The following is a 23,102-nucleotide window of genomic DNA, read 5'->3' as shown; positions in this document are numbered from 1 at the left end:
CTTAGTAACCTACAGGAATGGCCTCAGATTAAATGAAACAGGCTTACTTGCTAGGAGGGCCTTTAAAAAATAGGTTTCTAATACAGAATAGTTTGCACTGGAAGGGAAGTTCAAAAATCATCTAGTCCATGCAACAGGTAGGGACACCTTCCACTAGACCAGGCTGCTTGAAGTACCATCCAACCTGACCTTGAACACTGCCAGGGATGGAGCATCCACAACTTCTCTGGGGAACCTGTTCCAGTTTCTCACCACCCTCATAATAAAAAAATGTGTTCCTTGTGTCTAATCTAAACCTGTCCGCTTTCAGTTTAAAACCACTGCCCCTTCTCTCGTCACTACAGGCCCTTGTAAAGAGCATCTCCTCATCTTTCTTATAAGCCCTTTTATATATTGAAAGGCTGCAACAAGGTCTTCCTGGAGCCTTATCTTCTCCAGCTGAATAACCCAGGCTTGAAAAAATAGAACCACACTTACAAATGTATTATTTGACCACTACCTTTCTATTTGTCTAGAAGAAAAGAAATAACAGTAGAGGAAAAGAAATAACAGTAGAGGAAAAGAAGTAACAGTAGAGACACAAAATAGAGAAATCAAAGCCACCAAGAGTCCTTTTCCAAGTGTATCTTTTCCAGAAGGAATGTGGACCACTTCAGCAGCTGGGGCAGAGTACAAGAATGAACATCTGACTTTTTCTTAGCTAAAGATAAGTAAGAGCTGTTTTAAACTTGATATTATGACTGCAATAGAGTTTGTTCACGTTCTTCTATATTCAGCATATGAAACAAGAACAGAAAAGAAAGCACATTTTTTGGAGGAAACATCCCCTTACTGCTTCTATTTAGTGATCAGCTTTAAATCAAAGGATCTTTTGAAACTTCTGTCCTTTACCAAGAACAAAACCTAACATAACACAGTTCCAGAACAGCTGCATTTTCTGATGAGCATTGACAGAAAATCCTCACCTGCTTCATCTCACTCTTCAATTTAGTAATACCACTTCTTTCTGTTTTGGTTGCTCCAGAATGCCCCATTTCATGAATAGAAATTGAAGGGCTGGATGAAGAGGAATCTCCAGGTCGCACTAAAAGAAGCAAATGGAGATTTTTAAAATTCTAGGGGTAGAAAAACAGATGACATTGTATCTGGAGCTAAAGACAAACACATCTTTCACAAGTGTACAATGCTGCTCGAGACAGCATCCTTGCAAATAACATCGGCAGTTCAAAATTTTTGCATCAAGTAAGGGGTCTGGATCCACACTGTGATATCAGGACCTAATTTTCCAAGACACCGAGCAATCATAGCTTTAAAAGATGTCAAAGTTGCAATGAATCTGTGAGGGCCTAAGAATGAACCCAGCAGACAGTTGACATGCCAGTGCTTGTCAGACATGCTTCCTGCATGCAGGTTAGCTATGTGCTTTTCATGGCTTTCGTTCTGGTCACATAAAATGTTTTAATTTTAAAAGTTTGCCTACATATCACTGAAAACTGGATACAATTGTATTTCAGTGCGAGATGGCTTCCATTATATTTGTTTTGTTTATTCCACAGCAAATACACACCTGTGGGTGTATTGGCCACCCACAATTAATACATTACCTATACCTCTATTTTACATGCTGAGAGAACAGACTCCTACTTACAAGACAATCTAACTTTATATTTATAGTTCTTTCTTAACATACACAAGTGCCCAAGTGAGCAACTTACAGCTTCTTTCCACTCCAAACTCTTTTCCACTGAGAATATGGTGTAGAAGATTTTTCATATCAAAGGGGCTTAGGTTCATCAAACTCTCTGAAGCTTCTTCACCTAGTTAAAAAACAAAAGAAGAAAACCCAAGCATCGTTATAGGTGGTTTATACCTTGTTTTCCTGCGTAACTGCTGCTGAATGCAGTTCAGTCACATTTATATTTGTGGCTAAGGCTTTCTCTGAAAAATTAATCTGTAGAGTCACATTTCAAAGAAAATTCACTTCAGGACTAAAGAACAAACACTGCATGGAAATAATACTATTTGCGTTAGTGGATATTATGCTGGGGCTTGTGTGAAATCTCACTGAAGCTGATGATGAGAAAGCAATTGTTCCTTTATAAAGCAAGATCAATTGGAAAAGCATTAGAGCCATCTCTCAATAGCAGCTGACATGTAGAACTGAATTACAGAACCATTTATTCCATAACAAAATGCATGCATGTGGAAGGCTTGTTGTATTTTATCTGACTGAAGGATCATGCTTCTGAGAGAAAGAAAAAGCACACATATAGATTTGTGTGCACCACAAATCTCCCATAGAAGAACATGGAAAAGGCAGCAAAGAAGCTGACGGCAGTGTACAAAGCAGCTGGTGTTTAAGGCTAATGAATAACAAAATGGAACCCAGGAAAAACAGACTTTGCAGTGTGAACAAAGAAAGCAGTTTTCGCTATTCAGCTACAGGTTTGGGGGAGACAGGGCCTTCTGTACGCTGTTCATACAGGATGTGGTTCTGGGCCACCTGATCTAGTCGAGAATGTTGGACCAGATGACCTTGAAGGTCCCTTCCAACTCAAAGTATTCTATGATTCTATTCTATAATTCTATCTCAGAAAAGGAGGGTGGTGGGGCACTGGAATGGGTTGCCCAGGGAAGTTGTGAATGCTCCAATCCTGGCGGCGTTCAAGGCCAGGTTGGACAGAGCCTTGAGTGACATGGTTTAGTGTGAGGCATCGCCGCCCATGGCAGGTGGGTTGGAACTAGATGATCTTAAGGTCCTTTCCAACCCTAACTGTTCTATGATTCTACGAAAATTACTTGGCTCCTTTTGTAAACTTCTCCTAAGGGAGAAACCCAGTGACAGCTACCAATTGAAGTTAAGAGAGAAGCAGCATCCAAAATGGGCTCCATCTAACCCAACTACCAGGGACCCCCTTTTCACTTCATGAGGGAGAAAACTGGGGAGAGACCAGAAATCTGTTTCCACAAAGTTATCCCCATTTAGGGTGTGCTAGGGCATCAGAAATGGTAACAAGAGCTGAGCCACAAAAATATGGCCCAGATCATGCCCCTAAGTGGCAGCATTTCACTGTATACTGGTCACGTTAACTTGATTACTTTCCATGACTGCTCCTTCTTAGACTTCTGACCCCTGTCAATAAGGAAAATCCTTCAGTGATTTTTCAGATCTCTCCTCAGTCACCATCATCCTCAGACCTCTCTCTAGTTTCATTTTTTTTAAATTTCAATTCCAAAATGAGTTTTATAATATTTTGCCTTGCACCACTTGTTTGTTACTTACCTCTTGAGTTTTTGTAGGGCATATGAAACATCCTGGGGGCCTGTAAGTTTTTTTACTGATATGTTGACAAAACAACAGCTGAATTTTAAACAGCAAATATTTTACAACTAAGCACATTCAAATGGAGAAGGCTTACACATAAGAGGAAGATCAGCAGTTACTTTGAATAAAAACTACCAGAACTATGAATTAAGGCTCAAATGCTCAGAAGATACCCAAGGTCCTAATGCTCATTGACATTGGTGGCACTGAGTCCTGAAATACACACACACAGATGTACAATGTGATGACCTATACCTCAAACGCTTACTGAAAGCCATGGTAATGAAGTATTTAATAACCACTTCAGTTTGAATAACTGGGGGACTGTGAGACAGGAATCTTTCACAAAGCCAGAAAGGTAAGTTATTTTCAAAAGAAGCTTGTAGCTGTGCGTGCTGAATGAAGAAGTTAATCGAAGTATTTAACACATATAAATGAAAAACCAACCACTGAGGTGCAGCAGAAATAATGCCTTGCGTACCCTTATGATAAAATCGCTCTTACCTGAGCATTTCAAACTTCGGGCCAGCTCAGTGGCCATCACCTGAATTATCAGACCAATGCGGAGCCTGAGCATCTCCACAAAAAGACTAGGCTGTGACCGGACGTACATCGCCAAGTACATAATTATTTCCTGCAAGGACAAATCCATAAGGGCATCCATTCAGAGTGAGTCCTCTTGGCATTCCCAGTCACAGAGCAAACACTGGTGCCACACTGGGCACAGCTGAAAGAACCCTTTTTACACATGCTACCTACCTGTGTCAGGACTGCTATACTGATATCTTGGCCACTGGCTTCATAAATCAGATCTATGAGCTCCTCAGGTGGCAGTGGGCTACAAAAAGGTAAACCACGATAAGCAGTTATTCAGGCACCTGCAATTAACCTCTTGAACAAGCACTGGAACCAAATCACTTAAAACATGTGTGCCACAAAGGTGCCTACAGTTTTGCCTGCGTGGTTACAGTTCCTTCTGAAGGTGAGGAATAAATTTTAAGCCAACTTTTGACTACAAGAAATCTGGAGAGGGACTTTCGACAAGGGCACGTAGTGACAGGACAAGGGGGAATGGCTTTAAACTGACAGAGGGGAGATTCAGATTAGATATTAGGAAGAAGTTCCTCACTACAAGGGTGGTGAGGCATTGCACAGGCTGCCCAGAGAAGCTGTGGATGTCCCATCCCTGACAGTGTTCAAGGCCAGATTGGATGGGGCTTTGAGCAACCTGCTCTAGTGGAAGGTGCCCCTGCCCATGGCAGGAGGGCTGAAACTGGATGAGCTTTAAGGTCCTTCCAACCCAAACCATTCTATGATTCTATGATAATAGTAACAGAACAGTACCAGAAGAAAGATGAAGGGCAGGCTGCTTCTGTAACTAAGGTAGAGCTTCAACTTACGTGGTAATGATTTTCTCACGGGGTTCTGGTGGCAGGCCCACTGTAAGTTGTTTGTGATGCGACAGAAGGTCTGTGCATGCCTATCATAATTGGAGAGAAAGCAAAAGACCTTTCTCTGAGTCACACTGAAGTGAAACCATTTTTAATTCCCCAAAACAAACCATTCTTTTACAAATTTTTAAGTGCATTTCTATTAATTACCAGACATGCACATCGAGCAGAATGTTGTTAACTAGTTGCCAAAGATCCCCTGAGGTCAACAGGTCTATGAGAGTCCACTTAGGCTGAAAGTCTGCTCCCAAACTCAATGAAATCAGCAGCTAATGATTAGGGACTCCAGTGGGGCTGGCTGATCAATAAAGGACTTTATCCTTTATCATAAGATAAACATTTGTTATTTATTTAAGACAAAAAAATGTTTTTAATCAATGAAGAACTTGGCAGTATTAGCTAAAATAAAAAAAAAAAAAGAATAATAAAATAAAATAAAAATCTAGAGTACTAACATATCTCTTCAAACAAACAAACACGGAACACATTCCATCACATTTCTGAATTAGGCACCCTGATACATTCTGAAATAGATGCTTGCCTTAGATCCACAGTGTTTACTTTTTTATATCGATGTCCTTTAAAAGTGGGTGTTCAATTTAACTGTTTTAGCATCCTCACTCAAAGACCTCACAGAATAAGGTTCCTCTGATTCTGAAGTCTGCTTTCCCTCACTTAACATGGAACAAAACAGATCATCTCTACTCACTTCTTCCCCAATTCTTTGTCAGTATCTTCTCAACTGAATATACACAGCTGCCTGTGAGCCTGTCTGTACTGCTCATCCGTCATGTCTTGAGGATGGAAAAGTTCGTGTGCTTAATGAAGTACCACGCAGCGTGATTATCACAAATTGCTTCCTGCAGATACAACTGCTGCTAAAAATAGGGCATTCTAGGTGTGACAGTCAAAGCTTTGAAAATGGCCAGGAATTTTACAAAGAGCTCTTCAGAAATATGCAGGGCTAAGCAGGAAATTAAACAAATACTTTAGAGTACTTGAGAAGAAACATTTTTGTAATGTTCAAAATTAAATCTGTACCCTTACAGTGGATCTTTCTTGCTACTACTTAATAGTCCCGCTATTAAAATTAATAATTTTAGAGGCATTAACATATTAATTAATCCAAACATCCTTGCACACAGCAGACTGTCTGCCCAATAGGATGGAAATCAGCACAGTATGTTTTGTATCACAGCTAGCACCTTGACATAGCAGTGCTCCTAAACTGTTCATGCTACTGCAACAGCAATAGACAATTCCAAATGACAACTACAGCTTTCAAATCATGTAACTGAGCTTCTCCCATTACCAGAGACAGGATGAAGCTTTCACAATCATTTACAGTGTGACATTCTCAGCCTGTGCCAGCACTAGCAGAGTCTGCAGTACAGATGAAAGGTAAAGACGTCATAGTAAGATTTTAGATCAGAAAAGCAACCAATATTTACTGAAAAATGCTGCACTACGTATATTGTGAAGTAAAGACCAGAAGAAGGGCAAGTACAAGCTCCACGAGCAAACTGGTAGTTTTAGCTCAGTTTCTAGGCAGGAAACTGAAGCAGCATTATTTGTATTTCATACCTCAGCCAGGACTTCCACTCTCTTTTTGAGGATACCGGAAATATAACGGATTAAACCCCATTCTTGATTAAGGCCTGCCTTTCTGTAGAGCTCATTGAGTAGGGAATGAACAGTGACACCGTACTGTCCATCCAGCTCTGTGTCCCAGTCAGCACCTCTGCCAGAAAAGACACAGAAGGTTAAGTCATCCCGTAAATGTTATACAGCTTAACCTTAACAAACAAACAAACATCAAGCGGCCTGACTTTGATCACACTGCTCATATTTTGTATTAAGCAGTACATGGGATGTGGGCCTTCACCAGAGATCAGTTATATGTGGGACAAAACCCTTGGTACCAGGAACTTTCATATTAACTTGAGCACTCACTTAGCCACGAGCCTATTGGTGACTATTTGGTCAATAGCTGTGACCAGACTTGGTGAAGACCAGATGCTGAAGTTCATACTTGGACAACTCACTTTAGTATATGCAAGATATATAAGATATCAGCTTGATCATGGAGTGTTGGACATTCCTTCAACTGCTCGACAAGCTTCCTGCAATCCAGATCACCACGAGCATCTTTAGATAAGTGCAAAACATTTCCACGGTTCTAATAACAAAAATGGATGAAAAAAAAATCAGAAATGATCCTGACAAAAGTAGCAGATCAAATTCAAACTGTAACTTCCCATTAAAAACATATAACAGACTTGCAACATAACTCTGCACTTGAAATACATCATATAGTTCTTGCCAGACTACTGCAGACATGAAAAGGAGATCGATCCCCAGGAAACACAACACCCAGAAGGGAACTTTGTCTCCAGTCTTGGTTCAATCAACAAGGAAAGCCATTTTTTGGACAAAATGAAGAAAACGTTTGTCAAAAAAGGAAACCAAATTATGTGCATGCTTTTCCTGTCATTTGCCTTCACCTATAAAGAGAAAACTGGAAGGATACTGCCTCTTTTTAGTTGAAACAATTTAGGGCTTTTTGAGTTCCATCTCTAAACTGTACATATGTGGTGCTTTGTGAATGCATTTGTTTCCATCACAAATATTCCAAGCTTCATGCCTTGTGGGATTTGATCAGTGCCTTAATGACACCTGTCCTTTCACACACTCCCCTCCTGCCCAGATACTACTATAAGTAGCATTTCTTGGAGAACATCTCTAAAAGCCATGAACATTCTATTCTTCCCTTTCTGTGTTCAGTTAGAACTAAAGACAATGACTTAATTTTTGGCCTTTAAAAACAGGCACCTATATATACTGCGCACACAGTTAAAAACTTTCCACTTCATAATGTCCGTTTAACCAAGAAAATTTCACCCAGACAAAAATTCCAAAACAAGGAAATAGCTATCTGGTGCCTTGGGCAGAATGTCTTGTCTGTGAAGGAAAATGAGAATGTTTATAGGGTCTGGCTGGGAAAAACAGGAAAAACCACAGTATTGGGTCTCAAAACGACAAACAGCATGGAAATTCCCACATCTTACCTTTGTCTCAAAGAAATGGGGATTATCAACAAGATTCAGAGACTTCCGGTGTGTGTTCAGAACTTTAGTGGGTAGAGACATAGACACAGCTGGAAAACAAAGCCACAACAGAAAAAAAAAAAAAAAAAAAAAGACAAAAAAAGTCTGTTTCAGTAACACGAAAATCAAAAACACCTTCATGAAGCAGCTAGAGTGGGTAAAACAACAGAAATACCTCCAAGAGTCAAAATATAGAGGCAATGCTTCTGAAATCTGCTATGAGGTCTCCACGCAGCCTTCTCTTCTCCAGGCTGGGACTGTTCAGCCTGGAGAAGAGTAGGCTGCGTGGAGACCTCCTAGCAGCCTTCCAGTATCTGAAGGGGGCCTACAAGGATGCCGGGGATGGACTCTTCATCAGGGACTCTAGTGACAGGACAAGGGGTAATGGGTTCAAACTTAAACAGGGGAAGTTTAGATTGGATATAAGGAAGAAATTCTTTACTGTAAGGGTGGTGAGGCACTGGAATGGGTTGCCCAGGAAGGTTGTGAATGCTCCATCCTTGGCGGTGTTCAAGGCCAGGTTGGATGAGGCCTTGGGTGGCATGGTTTAGTGTGGGGTGTCCCTGCCCATGGCAGGTGGGTTGGAACCTTTTCCAACCCTAACTATTCTATGATTCTACAACTCACTGACTTGGGTTCTAAAATTCTATCCAACTGAGAAGCTGTAGCAGTTTCCATACCATTAACCTTGATTAAACGTTACATTTCATAGCAGGTTATCTGTGTATACAACAAGACGAGGGATATGGTGGGAAAACAACAGTAACAGCTTCAGACTCATTCTTATTTCTTGATAACTACAATGTACTCAAGACACTGGTTCTTTTTAAACAGCAGAATTTTGAAATACTTGAACTTGCCCCTTCTAGCACCCAAACCACGCTTTCTATTATTATCACTGAATAGCTAACAGGGAGAAATACCTGGAACTTCCAAGCCCTTTGTCTTTGCCATTATTGACAGTATCTCTTCTGTGGAATGGTTTGCACTGAACACAGGTGGTTGATTTGCAGTCTTTGAAGTTGGAGGCAGGTATGACTTCAGTGCTGTACTCTGCAGGACATCATTTATGTACTGATCCAGCTCATCCTGGCTTTCTAGTGAGACATACAGAAAAGGTTCATTAAAAGTAAGATCATAATTTACCAGTGTTTTCTTTTTCAAACATACCATTTTATGCTTGCTATATAGAAGGGCACACAAAAATGCAAGAATATAATAAGCAAGAGATTTCTAAGCTGAACAAGTTGGAAAGAAAAAAAAATAAAAATGAGTGTTTGACTCTGGAAACAGTTACGTTAAGAAGTTGGTTTTCCCTCTGAAAGGAAGTTAAAGTGTTTCCATCTTGCCAGTAGTCCACAGGACTCAAGGGTGTTTTCCAACCAAAATGAGTCTATGAGTCTATCATCTCCACACAAGCTCTTGTCTATGACTTCTCACAGCCTTTTCCCCCCTCTAGCCTCTTTCACACAGTCCTCATCTGCTGACTCTTCAGACTCAGCTTTACTGCAGCAGTTACTGTTCAACACCATACTACGAATGTAGGGAGAATATGCACAAATTCCTTCTCCAAATTAAGTCATGCAAGTACTGTCCTCAGACTGACACACAAGAAACCTGAGTGACTATCAACAATAGAATCACAGAATCATAGAATAGTTAGGGTTGGAAAGGACCTTGAGATCATAAAGTTCCAACCCCCCTGCCATGGGCAGGGACACCCCACACTAAACCATGCCACCCAAGGCCTCATCCATCTTGGCCTTGAATATTGCCAAGGATGGAGCATTCACAGCCTCCCTGGGCAACCCATTCCAGTGCCTCACCACCCTAACAGTAAAGAACTTCTTCCCTATATCCAATCTAAACTTCCCCTGTTTAAGTTTGAACCCATTACCCCTTGTCCTGTCACTGCAGTCCCTAATGAAGAGTCCATCTCCAGCATCCTTACAGGCCCCTTTCAGATACTGGAAGGCTGCTCTGAGGTCTCCACGCAGCCTTCTCTTCTCCGGGCTGAACAGCCCCAACTTTCTCAGCCTCTCTTCATACGGGAGGTGCTCCAGTCCCCCTTATCATCCTCGTGGCCCTCCTCTGGACTTGTTCCAACAGTTCCATGTCCTTTTTATGTTGAGGACACCAGAACTGCACACAATACTCCAAGTGAGGTCTCACAAGAGCAGAATAGAATGGCAGGATCACCTCCTTCGACCTGCTGGTCATGCTCCTTTTGATGCAGCCCAGGATATGGTTGGCTTTCTCTGTTGATAGAACATGGTAGGGAAAAAAAAAAGAAAAAGGTGGAAACCCACTACCTTTTCCACAGAAATCTGCTGAATAGCCTCCATATTCACTGTCGGGACTACTGCGGCCTTCATTAGGGTCATCGAACAGTTTTATGTCACAGTCTGGATCCAGGAAGCTCAGATGCGTATGAAAAGAGGTGGTAAGAAATTCTGATAGCTTGCCTATCTTCACCCTGCAAACAGGAATACACACCAAAAAGCATTAGCATACACCATTCTGATACTGAGTATCAGAGTAATACTCACTGAGTTTTCAACAACTCCTCCAAAATTTATAAGACCAACTGTTAAATCCACCTTTGGTAACTACAAAGCAGCAGATACTGATAGTGAGAAAACAAATGTAAAACAAGAGTAGCAGATCTGAGTACTTAGTGCTCTAGATACCTACAGGTGTTAACTCAAAGTCTAATTATGCACCGTGCTGTATGTATGAAGACAGACCCCGAACAAAGACCTAAACTCTAAGGATAATGTACAAAAAACCTAGGGTTGAGAAGTTTCCATGAATATCAGTATCTTTACACCAAACTGCAGTGCTGCTAAAAACCAGAAAGTGTATCTGATTACTGGGGGAAGATATTGATTGACAGAGAGCAAGCAGAAAGAGAACAGGGAGGTACTGTGGCATCATATTAAATTGCTTTTATATGTGGATAAATAGAACAAATAAGCTTACAAGTACAACATGTAATTTGTGTTTAAAACATCTCTAATAACTGTGAAACATAATTACATCTTAAAACCATAAGACCAGCCAAGATCAAGTTTTAGTATTTCCAAGGGTTTGACATTCATTTTTCCTTATTCATTAATGGCAGTCAGAGATGGTACCCCTTCTGGAGACAGATCTTGTCCACCGCATGTGAGGTCCAGCTATCATCTGATTGACACGTAACAACTAAAGCTGAAACTTCTCTCTTTGCAGAGTTCTCGCGCAAGGCCTGCGCACTATCACAAGTTCAAAACTGAGGATTGTATATGATTTAATTAAAAAAAAAAAAATCACAGAGATAATCATCTAGGGGTTCTGACATTACCTGGCACCTCCAAAGTATCCATCCTCTAATTTTCTTATGGTGGCAAGAACTGCAGGATGAATGTCAGTACCATCGTCAACTGAAAAAGAATGTTAGAAGGGTCTAAGCTTACCAACACATTTTTAATTATCATGTCCAAATAAAGTGATTAGGTGTTCTCTACAAAGTAAATCTGACAAATTTAAAACACTTATCAATACTAGCTAATTCAAAAAAACCAAACAAGCAAACGAAAAACCAAACAAGTTCTAAGGGGATTTCTCAAGACAAAACCCAACTCACTTAACAAAAGTTCCAAAGGGATTTCCATCACATTTCTTTGGACAGAAATAGCATGGAGATGATGATGAGATGCAAGGATATAAAGGGAGAGTAAAACTAAAGTGGAATATTACCATATCATCCAAATTCAGCACACACTTGAGGAAGTTAAACTGCACTTTTGATACTGGAATTCAGATTTTGAAATGTCTCTTCTCAAACTGACTTCCACCCTATTCCCCCTGCCTTAATCTGCTCTACTTGAAACACAGAAAATTAGGTTTACCAAGCATGGTGTGGGTGATGGGAAATGTCAGGGTTGGTCTCCCTGTCATCCTCCAACAAGAAGTGAGGTACGCCAGCTCTATCTTCAGCATCTCCACAATCATCTGATTGTCTAGAGCCAGATAGAAGTGATGCTGGTCAGTAAACTAGAAAACAAAGAAATATAGCATATGAGTAGTTGTCAGTACTCTTTTTTTTTTTTTTACATGTCCTCCTTTAAATCATTTACAAAAGCCGTATAAGCTATTCTTGACCACAACAAAGACTGCATGAATTAACCTAATAAGGCCTGTGAATGCAAAAAAGAAATCCATGCTTCAGCAGAAACCATTTTCTTACACTTGGAGGCTGACTGTGAAAGAAGTAAGCCATGCAAATAAAACTTAATCAATCACATCCATGAAGCAGAATCTTCCCAGTGATGAATTACAGTAACCTATGGTCTGGAAAATGGAAGTACTCTAAATGTGGAAGAAAAAGCTAACAATAGCAACAAACCCAATAAACAGACTTAAAGTGCACACTGAGGACTGGGAACTGGTACCTCTACGTCTCTTGGGAACAATTTGAAAGTCAAGCTGAATACAGAAAAGCTAGCAGTTACTGTGTAAAAAAGGTACGTTAAATGTACAGTGGTAAAGTGTGCTGTTCCCACTACAGAGGAAAGCCAAGAACCACAGTAAGAGACTATTAGGCTACTTTAGGAGCTGGAAACCAAAAAAGGTAGACAAACAATGGAAAGCATGACAAAGCAGCCCCAAAAAGAGTTAAAGAAAGACACTCGTCTTGGGGAGGAGTGAGCACGTAAATTCAAGCTGACGAAGTGCAGAGGAACTACTTCACAGAACTTAAGGAACTAGGCAAAACAATCCCTGAGCCACTTGCAATTAGTTTTGATAATTCAAGACAAAAAAGTCCCAGAAATCCAGAGAGACGCAAACACACTTTGAAGAGGAAGAGCCAGGATAACAGAGACCAGTCAAGCCAATTCCAGTGCCTGAAAGCACAGGAAAACAAAGCCAATTTGAGAATGCCAAGATGATTACAAAATTATAAAGCAAGATGGCCAAACAGTCATAACAAAAAACAATCTCAGCAAATGAGTCCTATTTCCTTCTTTGGGAGCAACCAGATGGTAGGTACAAGAAAGTGGCTGACATCTCTCAACTTTCAAATGTTCACACTAGTGAGCTGAAGAAAAAATACCTGAGGAGGCAGAACTGCTTGAAAAATTGATCTCGAAATAGTAGTTATTAACTATTTTTTCAGAACGAGAAGGTATCTTAATGTGGTCAGCCTTTGCTTGCACTTAATATTTTCATTAGAGAACAGGATGAAATACAAACTAAAAAACACACAAAATTTGTGGACATTTGTCAAGATCAACAGAGATTAGTTAAATGCTAACTTTAGGAAGGTGAAATTAAACATTAATTCCACCCCCTCAACAAAAAAGTTTGGGGAAAACGTCTGGCTACGAAGTAAAGCAAAAATGTGACAGAGATTTTAGTTTAACTCAGCAGGATAAATGCCATTTTGGAATATGTCAATAAGTACTTGATACATGGCAGGATTTCAGGTGGATCCACATTTTTTGCAGTAAATCTGATGTTGTTTGGACATCATGAAGGACTGCAGAAGCCATCTACGGAATTCACTGAACATGTCTTCCACTGGAATTTAAGGACTACATTAGTTAAGCATCTTATGGGAGGGTGCGAGCATTCTATATCCTGCTCCAGTTGCATGTTTGTAGTAAGTGACCCCTTGGCCCTTTAGTACCAACTGCTAGAATAAGTCTACAGGAATAAGTGTGTCGTATTTCACTAAATATATAAATAAGAGCCATTAATTCAGAAAAATAAAGACAGAACATTCCTTTGTCAGCCCTATTGACCATTTCAACATTATAATGAACAGATCACATCTTAGTCTCCTGGGGGTCACAGTACTTGGCACACTTACGTGAAACTAAATTTTCCATCAAGGCAATCAGTAGGAAGATACATTAAGTGACCTATTTCTGGAGAAACTGCTTCATTAGCTAGAATGTTGGTTCAGGCAGAGTTCAGTAACAACTCTGTACTATTGATTTGCTGCGTTCTACGCCAGAAGCCAAAGAAGCCAGACTCTGTATGACAGAAAGGAGATTTATCAGCACTCCTACCATGCTGATCATCCAATGCTATTAAAAAAAAACACAAAGAAAAGCACATCTGCTTCATCATCCCTGTTCTACCTACAGTTGAGTGACAGCATGTAAAAGCTAAGTGCTACACTAATGATTAGCCATTAAGTAAGCAGTAATTTCCCTGTCAGCTTTAAATGCTCACCTGAGGGGTAAAAGCAAATATTTGATTTCTTATCACATACAGCTTGGATGTGCCCAACACTCCAATATGTCGGTGTGGTCGTCCACTTAATTTCATGTTCTTGTTCCGGCCTGTGAAGAAAAGAGAAAGAAAAAAGGTCTCACCTAACATTTCCTGTGTGCTTCTCCACAACAACCGTTTTAGACAAGGAGATCATTCATTGATACCAGTAAGGCAGAAGACAGGTAACAGAGTGAGATGCTGCAGACTGGTCCATTTTGTCGCAACCCCCAAAATAATAGCTGGAGTTCTTCAAAGGCCCAACTAAAAATAAAATCTTGGCTTCACTGACCATGGGATTGAGACTTTTAATTAGAGGTGTTGATTAGCACCTGAAATTTCTCTACCAAAAGAACATGACGTATGCCCTTTCAAAAACAGGTCCATCAAAAGAGAACAGAAATTGCAGTGCTTTCCCTGTAGAACCTTAAAATCTCTTGCACACAGAGGGCTAAGTCCAAATACAAAGTACATCCAAATACAAAGACAGATCTTCATTCTTTTCATCATCCCAGTAAATTCCACTTTTTTCAGTAGAGCTTATTTGTGAATAATTCACACCGCATTCCTTGCTCCAGCAGCCAAGAGCTGACTTGACTCTATCTGTCAAGGAATATGAGCCAAACAACCAGGTGCCTGAAAAAAATACCACTGTGGAAACTCCCAGAGAAGTCACTGTTAAAAACAATACACCAACGTGCTAAGTCATCCTACTCATTTCCCCACTACTGAAAGAAAGCTATTACGAATTATTATGAAATAAACGTAAGCTTCAGCAAAGCCCTGCAAACACTTCATTCGTAAAAAGGTTTTTCTGATAAAGAGACAGGTTCTCTCTGCAAAACAGCACCTGCAATTCCCCTTTACTGGAAAGGGAATTTACTGGAGAGTAAAGTTCACACTCCGAATAAGTTCTCCTTTGGAAACATCCAAACAACTTCCTGTTAAAAGTAAAAAAAAAACCCCAAACAACAAAAAACACAGCAACAACAAAAACCCCAACAACAACAACAAAAAAACCCCAAACCTACCCCATGCTCTCATGGTCTCCCTCAGCATTATTTGTAATCACATTGCCATGGGAACATGCTCCTGACTGACAGAGAAACATGATACGGCTCCATCCACACTGCAAAGGAACGCACCAGTGCTGATTTACCTCACCTCAATTTTAGTGTGTAGTAACATCCACAATTTTGAGTTACCAGTTGCTGGCATGCTTAAAGTTGTATTCCTAATTGAATTTGGTTTTACATGTAACAAATTTTCCACCAAGACCACCTTTATTCCAGCAAGAATTATCAAAAGAGACAATTATCAAAATATTTTCAACAACTAGAACTAGTCAGAGTTTTGGGGTATTTATTTAATACAACTGCCAGGCTCTGAGGAAAACGGGCCTCTAGGGCCACTGTTGAGGAACTAGAACATATTTGAAGTCCTGTGTTTAGAAAAGCCCTGAAGGCTTCTTGGTTTGCAACACAGAGTGCTTCAGCAGCTCAACTCAACTGAGGATTGGAAGGAACATTAGCAAGAACCTGACAACCCAAAGATGCCTTAATAGCAGCACAGCTTCCCTGGCTTGGAGCAGAAAACCTCCCAGGTGTCTGCTGGTAGAACGGCAACTGCATTGCTATTTCTGGACTTAAACCATAAGTACTCAACATTTGCTTTTTTTGTGTCTTTTTCTAGGCATATTTTCTAAAGCCGGTTTCTCTGTGCAAGTAGCTCCTGTAGGACAAAAAAAGAGTCAGTTCTTGCCTGACTCTTAAGGCATAGGAAAACTTGTATTTTGGACACCTTTTCTAGTGAGGCAACTTTTTTTTTCCTGTTGGAAAAATGACATCAAAGAAACTGAGAAAAACAAACAACAAAACACCACCCTTAAAAGCAAATCTTGCACAGCAGTAGAGAGAGGCTTCCATGTTCAAATACCTACCAAGCATGGTGTAGAGGTTACTCAGGATGCGAGCTGGCTGCACTCTGAGTGGATGGATATCAGCAATGCTCTGAACATTGATTCCATGGTCTTGCAAGAGACTCTTAATTTGATTAGATTCAGCCAAAACAGTTACTGCATAAAAGAAAACAAATACATAAGAAAGAACAAGCACCTGCCTGGGCCACAGTATCACTGACAAAGGCTGCTCCTGAAAAAATGAGCTGGTTGCTTTACCAGAGCAGTACAGGTCCCTGAAAAGCCTTTAGGTCCTGATCAGCTGGTGCTTGCCCTCTACTTAATTTTCTGGTTTTGGCTATTCCTGCACTAACTAAAGAAGCCACTCCCTGCAGCAGCCAAAAAACAGACGTAAGTCTGTCTGCCTCATCTCTGTGTACAGAGATCCTCCCCGCTCACTGCTCTCTGGGTCTTCCAGAAAACAGCTGCCCAGAAACTTAACTGACTTGTCTCCTACCAGTCCTGCTCCTTCTTGCAGCCCTTGCCCCTTCTAGAATTCACCAAGACTTTCCATTTTGCTGCAAGATTCAGATTGCTGCTCTCCAGCCCCTGACAGGTCTTAAAATTTTAACAAATATTTAAAAAATAAAACGCTTGTTAAATCTGATCTTCCCTCTGGAAAAAGGCAGCCAGGCAAACAACCCCCTTCTCCTTCTCATGGTATCATCAAAACATCTACAACCAATGCAAAATGCACATTATTTTTAATCATGTCTGTCTTCTTTCCTATACACAGAGACTTCACCATCACATGGTCCAATTCACCCAGAATGTTCAGAAAACTCCCTTACCTTGCACCACAACATCAGGTTTAAGTCCAGTGGAAAATCTCCTATTCAAGGGATCAACTTCACCTGCAGCAAGAAATCCCTAGAATAAATGCAAGAGAAAGAAAGAAACAAAAAATAAGTAAAAGGCTTCTGATTTTGCCAGGAGGGCAGGCCTTAATGCCTGGTTTATCCAACTTGTCCACTAAGTAGCATAGCCAATAAAAACAGTGGCTGCAATACTTTTAGGAACAGCAAGAAAATGGTTATGACTGACACAATCTGCATGTTCAGATTTCTTGGTTTAGAGTTTCAGCAAATGACACAATTTCACCAGGCCAGTGATCTTTTATTTTTATTCAGTGGTTCTTCTAACAAGTCCATAGCTAACATGGGACAACTTTGTAGGCACCTTATGCCACAGAGTAAGGCATAGACTAGTGGAGCTTGAAGACGTTCCAGATCCTAGCTATGGGGCAGCCAAGTCAGTCTGGGAATATTCCTGTAGCCTAGCCATATGAAAACTTATTCAGCTTGATTAGAAACAGACAATTGCATATCTATGTGCAAGAAAAAAAGAAGCTTCTGAAAGCTCAGTCATCCTTCCATGGTTCATGTAAATGTTTCTACTAGAAAACACATTGTCCTCTACCTGCCAACCAAACTGTTCTTAAAACCCCAGCCAACTTAAAACAAAATGACATACAAGCCCACCTACTGTACAATAAACAATTACCTCTGCTAGCAGGCAGCTAAGGACATACAGTGATTGGCCCCAAAGATGAGGCAACTTTCCCACTGGGACACGATCCACTGAGTGAGGATTTTCATACTCCTCATCCACCTGAAAACAAATGCATAGCAAGAAAAATTACCATAAAGTTCTGAAGAACAATCAACTACATGGAAGTATTTAAAAACTATGGTCTATCATCTACCCTTTCTAACCTCCTATTATTACTGACATTGAGATTTCTTGGTTTTATTTTGAAGGTTGCACATTTTCTGGGACAAGAACTATGCTTCCTTTTCATAAACACCCACCCCCCCCTTGAAGCTGAAGGGTGAATGGGTATTCTCTGTGTAATCACAGCTTTGGTGTTAGCACTTACCTTTTCTTCTCACCATGCCTCTGCTGCCTTCCCTCTAGGCAGCTTGTAGGCAATTGTCCATCTGCTTTCCAACCCCTTGCAAGATGATCCTTGAACTTCACTTATGTCTACCTAGCCTCCTGAAGTAAAGGTGCTTTCCAAAAATGAAGGCTGTTCTACCTTTCCTGTGTTAACAAGACTGGTCAATGGAAAACTTACAAGTAGACTTTCCTAAATTTAGAAAAACTGCTTTGCTTTTGCAGTATACAGATCTACTGAGGGTGGAGGAAAAATCCTCCTTGGTAACATCTTAACAGTACCCATTTTAAAATTCATAAATAACAGGCAAAATCTACCCTCTTTATTTGGCATGTTCATCAGATCATCATCATCATCATAACAAAATTCACAAGGCGGCTGTGAACTCTTACATGGTTGTTCCCACTAGGAAGGCAATTCAGAGTTTCCACCTCAAATCTGTGAGCAAGACATCAGCTGTTGACACTACTTGCCCAAACTCAGACCAAGCCAGGGGGCTGCACACCCTTAGTGAATGAGGGCTAAGTCTGGAGCAGGGGAAGAAGTTGGCAGGGAGGGATTCAAAGGCAAATAGCATGGAAGAGCTGTCCTGGGTTCAGCAGCAGCAGTCAGTTTTTCTCCTTCTTAGTAGCTGGTGCAGCGCTGTGGTTTTGACTTTCGGCCTGGGAATAATACTGATAAAGCCGATGTTTTCAGTTGCTGGTCAGAATGTTTAGTCTAACCAAGGACTTTGTGAGTCTCATGCTCTGCCAGGGAGGAGGGGAACCCGAGAGGAAGCAGGGACAGAACACCTGACCCAAACTAGCCAAAGAGGTATTCCATACCACAGCACGTCATGCCCAGGATGTAACTGAGAGTGCCCGGAAGGGCTGGAACGCTGCGGGGTGGGGGCGAAGAACAAAACCAAACCAAATGAAAAAAACAAACAAGTAAAACAAAATACTCAGCCTAAACTCTATTCCACCTCTCTGAAACCTGTTTCTCCCTCATATACAAGCTCTGGAAAAGAAGGAGCACAATCGATCAACAGACTAGACAGCAGGACAGTCCATGCTTTATTTCTTCTTTGATCTTCAGTTTCTAAGTCAGCATTGGCACTTCTTAAATATTATGTCTTGCTGTAAAGATCTAAAACTTTAGACCTGCTCTAATATTTCCACAGTCACCCAGATTCCCAAGTAAAAACTGTTACCATTTGGAAGGCTAAAGTTTACCATTTCTCAGTGGGAGCTGTGAGAGAACTTTCAGTTTTTAAATGTACGGTAGTCTTTTTATTGCTGGTTTAGGTTTATCACCTGCAGGACAGCAATAAAACTGACACTCATCTTGATATCTATGTTTTGCATACTCAAGTGGATGCTGCATTTTCACAATACCTTTTCTGGAGGCACTGCATACAGTTCAGGCATTAGCACTATTCCATTCTTCTCTCTAATAAGTATTCCTTCCAGAGCCTCTCTATACTCTTGTACCTAAAAAATATTTTAAAAAAGAGTGAAACATTACATTACAATCAGCATAACCAGAACTGTAAAATTTTGGTACTTTCCAGCAGTGTGTTTCTGCTGAAAGTTCATAGGGAAAAAAAAAGTTGGGCGGGGGGAGGGGAGGGAAAATCACAACTTGTTGATGGAAGATCAGGGTTCAGATTCTCAGAGGCTGTTTCAACATCTCAATATTCTCAGCCTCAGAAACATGAACACACATCTTTAATCTATAACACACCACTGCAGTACAAACTTCTTACATACTCCTATCAAGAAGTCACTGGAACAAATCCTACATGGAATTTGCAATGGATGACAATGCAGTGACATGGATGTCAGGACTGCCAATATCCACAAAGTGTAAGGTGTATAAATTATTAGCTTTCTGCCATGCACATTTGTCTATGATTTTCTGAATTCTGCTTCACAGGACTGGGAAATCAATTTAACTGATTTGCTTAAAAATTTGCCCAGGGAAAACTTAAAGTTGATCTAAACTGTTTAAAACGATTGACATTAACTGAACAGAAAATCCTCTTGTTTTTGTTTTAAGTATATTACACCGAGGAATACCAGACTGATACAAAATAAAGAATATTTAATGTTCCTTTTACCAGATACTTATTTTGTTCCATTTGTTAACCATTCCATTACAAGCTTTTACCTACCAGGAAGCTGTTTTCAAAAACTATCAGCACCTGCCTATTTCTGCTACCCCTTTCTGAGTGAAACACACAAAGGATACTGCCCCAGATAAGCCAACTAAGTTTTAGAGACTGCTTTGAGAAGTGGTATTTTATTGACATGACTGAAGTGTCAGTAAACTTTCCGATTTTCCCCCTCATGAAATAATGCCATTTTTCTCTCTCTACCAGACTATTTTCCTGGGTTCAGGAAAGTAACTTACATTTCTAGTCCCAGTAAGCATTTCATTTCATTTACAACATCTGATACATAAAGCAGGCTTTTGGGTCTGAAATTCGCTGTTTTGTTTCTGATGCCATTTTATTTTTAAAGGGTTATGTTTAACAATCTGCATACTAGGCGATTTTAAAGATTACATTAATTTTTTACTTCCTTCAAGCCACCAACCTACAGAAGTCCTGGTATGAATGCATTTAGTACTGGCTACATGTCGGTCCTTAATTCACCAATATTCTTCAGGTGCCATTATAAACTTTGGAAGGCTACAGTCACTTTAGCTTCCCTGACCACTGGATGCTTTACACAGTAAAGGCATGAAGTAACTTAGAGATTTCATGAAAATGAAATGGCTCCTCATAATCCAACCACAAATCTCCCTGAACGTACAGAAGGACTAAAAGTACTGTGAATCTTGTTTCCAGCAGCCAAACCATAGAGGTCACGGGAAAAAGAAAGTGGTCTCATCCTGAAGTAATTGGGAAAGAAGTACCAAGGCTGGAGATAAGACAGAACCAGGCAAATAAACCCTGTTCAGCCCAGTTTGACCACATCAGCTAAAAGAGCCACTCAACCTGGTAGAAGCCCCAGCGCGCACAACATTGCAGTTGCTACCAAATCACCAACTCCCCAGGAAGATAAAATTGGCTGATGACTACTCCCATCCTGCTGATGGGGTATGCAACTGATACCTAAAATAAACATGGAGCAAGCTACAAAATACCATGGGTAAATGGCTTTGCATTTCCACTGACTGTGATTTCTTCTTTCCTTACCTGAATTTTATCCTCATTGAATACTCCATCAATTAGGAAGTATGTCCAGAATACCGGCCACTCACATTCAATATTCTCAAAGAGCTTGAGCTCAGCAGGATCATAGTGCAGCCTGCTTGGATCCTAGAAATTCAATTATACTTGTTCAGTCAGAGTGCTAAGTTAATCACTCATATTCCAAGCATAATAGCAGCCTATTTTATCCAAGTAATTACAACCAAGAAACCAATAAAAACACCAGAAACAGTTCCCATGCAGACTCTTGACTTCTTTTTCACATTCAGTTTCAAACTCATTTAATTGTTCCTTAGACAAATCAACCCTTCCCAGTCTCAGAATCTAGGTGTCACCCAAATAATCTTGGCTCTGCCTCAGTTCAAAGATATTCTGGGACACTTCAGCCACCACTTCTGCTTAGGCACCACAAGCATATCTAAGGGTTCATTTCTTACAGAATTAGGTTCTGTTATTAATAATTGTTTTTCAAATCCTTAGCCTCCTCAGATGTGTGTCATTTCTAGGGTGGACACCTGGATTGCCTCCAAATCCAAAATCCAAATCCAAAGATGTCTTAACAGCAATACAGAACTTCACCCCTTCATGTAAATGACACAGTAATTGTCTATAAGCAAGAAATAAAATTCTTCCTAATGCCTAACTGAAATACACATCAGAAGTACCTCTCTGGGTGTCTTGTAACCGTCTCGGAGAAAGCGACAGCAGCCATAGCGGCCCTGTAAAGACAGATAAAGGTACACAAAACTTCACGTACTGTTCTTCCTCACAGACTAACATCAGCATAAAAGTATGTGCTGAGTTTTAAGCGTCACTTAGAGATTTTCCTTCCTCTCTTCCCCATACAGATGAACCAAGTCTGGTAACCCTTGTCTAATTAGGATTACTGGTTAAGAAAAGGAGGTTCTGCTTCTCTTTACCTTTGGAAAACAAAAATAAAGGAATTCCTTACCTGCAATTTGGATATGATTTCACTCTTGGTTACATTAACCAGGTTTAGGTCCTCCACTGCAAAAGCCGGGTAAGAAATAATAGAGAGAAGGCCAGCATCTATTTCCTTTGATGTGGATGCCCTTGGCAACATGGAGTATAAAATAGACTGAGCAAAACAAGAACAGAAGAAAGGGATGTAACACAATTTACCTACTTCAAAAGACTATGTCAAGTGCAAATGGAATAGACTACAGCATTTGCAAAGACAGAAAACTCATTGTGTAATTATTTTTAACTGAGTTAGAACAAGAATCTTCGTAACACTCACTTTCACATGATCTACCAGAAACAGGGTGAAAAGCATAGTCTGAAGCCATCTTAATATAATAAGTTCTTGGTTCAGTTAATCAAGATTTCATTTAAAAACAGAAAGGAAAAAGGTGTTGGGGTTTGCCCTAGCAAAGGAAAGAGAAGACTATTTTTTACCTGACAATGTTCTACTTCATCAGGAAGAACATGAATCACTGATTTGTGTCCTCCATGAGCTCCAAAAAGATCTAGCTCATCAATTGCTTCCAAAGCAGCCTTCAAAAAAACCCGAACAACAGCCAAAAATCATTAAATACCTTTTAAGCCAAGTATACAGTCTAGCACCTGTGCTTATCCTCTGAAGGAAAATAAGACGGAAGTTTGCTCACAGACATTTCTTCATCTTCAAAGAGATGCTTGGCAATACTTTAGAAACGGTATTTCTGTCCTCCTGCTAGCAGGATACAGGGCTGATGTGCTGGTGATCCTTCTTACAATTTAAAGGCAAATCAAAAGAATGGGGAGCTGGGCTTCCACTGAGATAATATCTAAACATTAAAATACTTAGTAATAAATGCTATATTCCAAAATAACCTCCATTCAGCGGCCTTTCAACTCCTCCTGCACCAAGGGCTGTACAAAGAGGAAGGCTTGTTCAAGGCA

General features: G+C 40.3%; 1 protein-coding gene across 3 annotated transcripts in view; it reads right to left on the bottom strand.

The window, feature by feature from the left end:
* Positions 1-23,102, bottom strand: part of PHKA2 (phosphorylase kinase regulatory subunit alpha 2) — a gene marked incomplete at its 3' end in the record, with an annotated part of 43,211 nt that overhangs the window by 8,945 nt on the left and 11,164 nt on the right. For 2 of the 3 annotated variants that reach the window (XM_080613605.1, XM_080613606.1), the window contains exons 7-27: positions 22,617-22,715; positions 22,150-22,296; positions 21,863-21,916; positions 21,183-21,305; positions 19,375-19,470; positions 17,605-17,712; positions 16,893-16,971; positions 16,084-16,218; positions 14,106-14,215; positions 11,774-11,918; positions 11,227-11,305; positions 10,196-10,359; positions 8,807-8,980; positions 7,845-7,933; positions 6,822-6,955; positions 6,361-6,517; positions 4,726-4,805; positions 4,085-4,163; positions 3,830-3,959; positions 1,716-1,817; positions 966-1,084 (exon numbers count right to left, since the gene is read on the bottom strand). In XM_080613605.1, coding sequence (XP_080469731.1) covers positions 966-1,084; positions 1,716-1,817; positions 3,830-3,959; positions 4,085-4,163; positions 4,726-4,805; positions 6,361-6,517; positions 6,822-6,955; positions 7,845-7,933; positions 8,807-8,980; positions 10,196-10,359; positions 11,227-11,305; positions 11,774-11,918; positions 14,106-14,215; positions 16,084-16,218; positions 16,893-16,971; positions 17,605-17,712; positions 19,375-19,470; positions 21,183-21,305; positions 21,863-21,916; positions 22,150-22,296; positions 22,617-22,715 — 2,403 coding nt within the window. Of the gene's footprint in view, positions 1-926; positions 1,085-1,715; positions 1,818-3,829; positions 3,960-4,084; positions 4,164-4,725; positions 4,806-6,360; positions 6,518-6,821; positions 6,956-7,844; positions 7,934-8,806; positions 8,981-10,195; positions 10,360-11,226; positions 11,306-11,773; positions 11,919-14,105; positions 14,216-16,083; positions 16,219-16,892; positions 16,972-17,604; positions 17,713-19,374; positions 19,471-21,182; positions 21,306-21,862; positions 21,917-22,149; positions 22,297-22,616; positions 22,716-23,102 lie in introns of all 3 variants that reach the window. The other variant, XM_080613604.1, reaches the window with a different exon arrangement.

Source organism: Psittacula echo (genome assembly GCF_963264785.1).
Source record: "Psittacula echo genome assembly, chromosome: 3".
NCBI lineage: Eukaryota > Metazoa > Chordata > Aves > Psittaciformes > Psittacidae > Psittacula > Psittacula echo.
The sequence above is the reverse complement of the archived record's forward strand: the minus strand, read 5'-3'. Positions and strand labels throughout refer to the sequence as shown.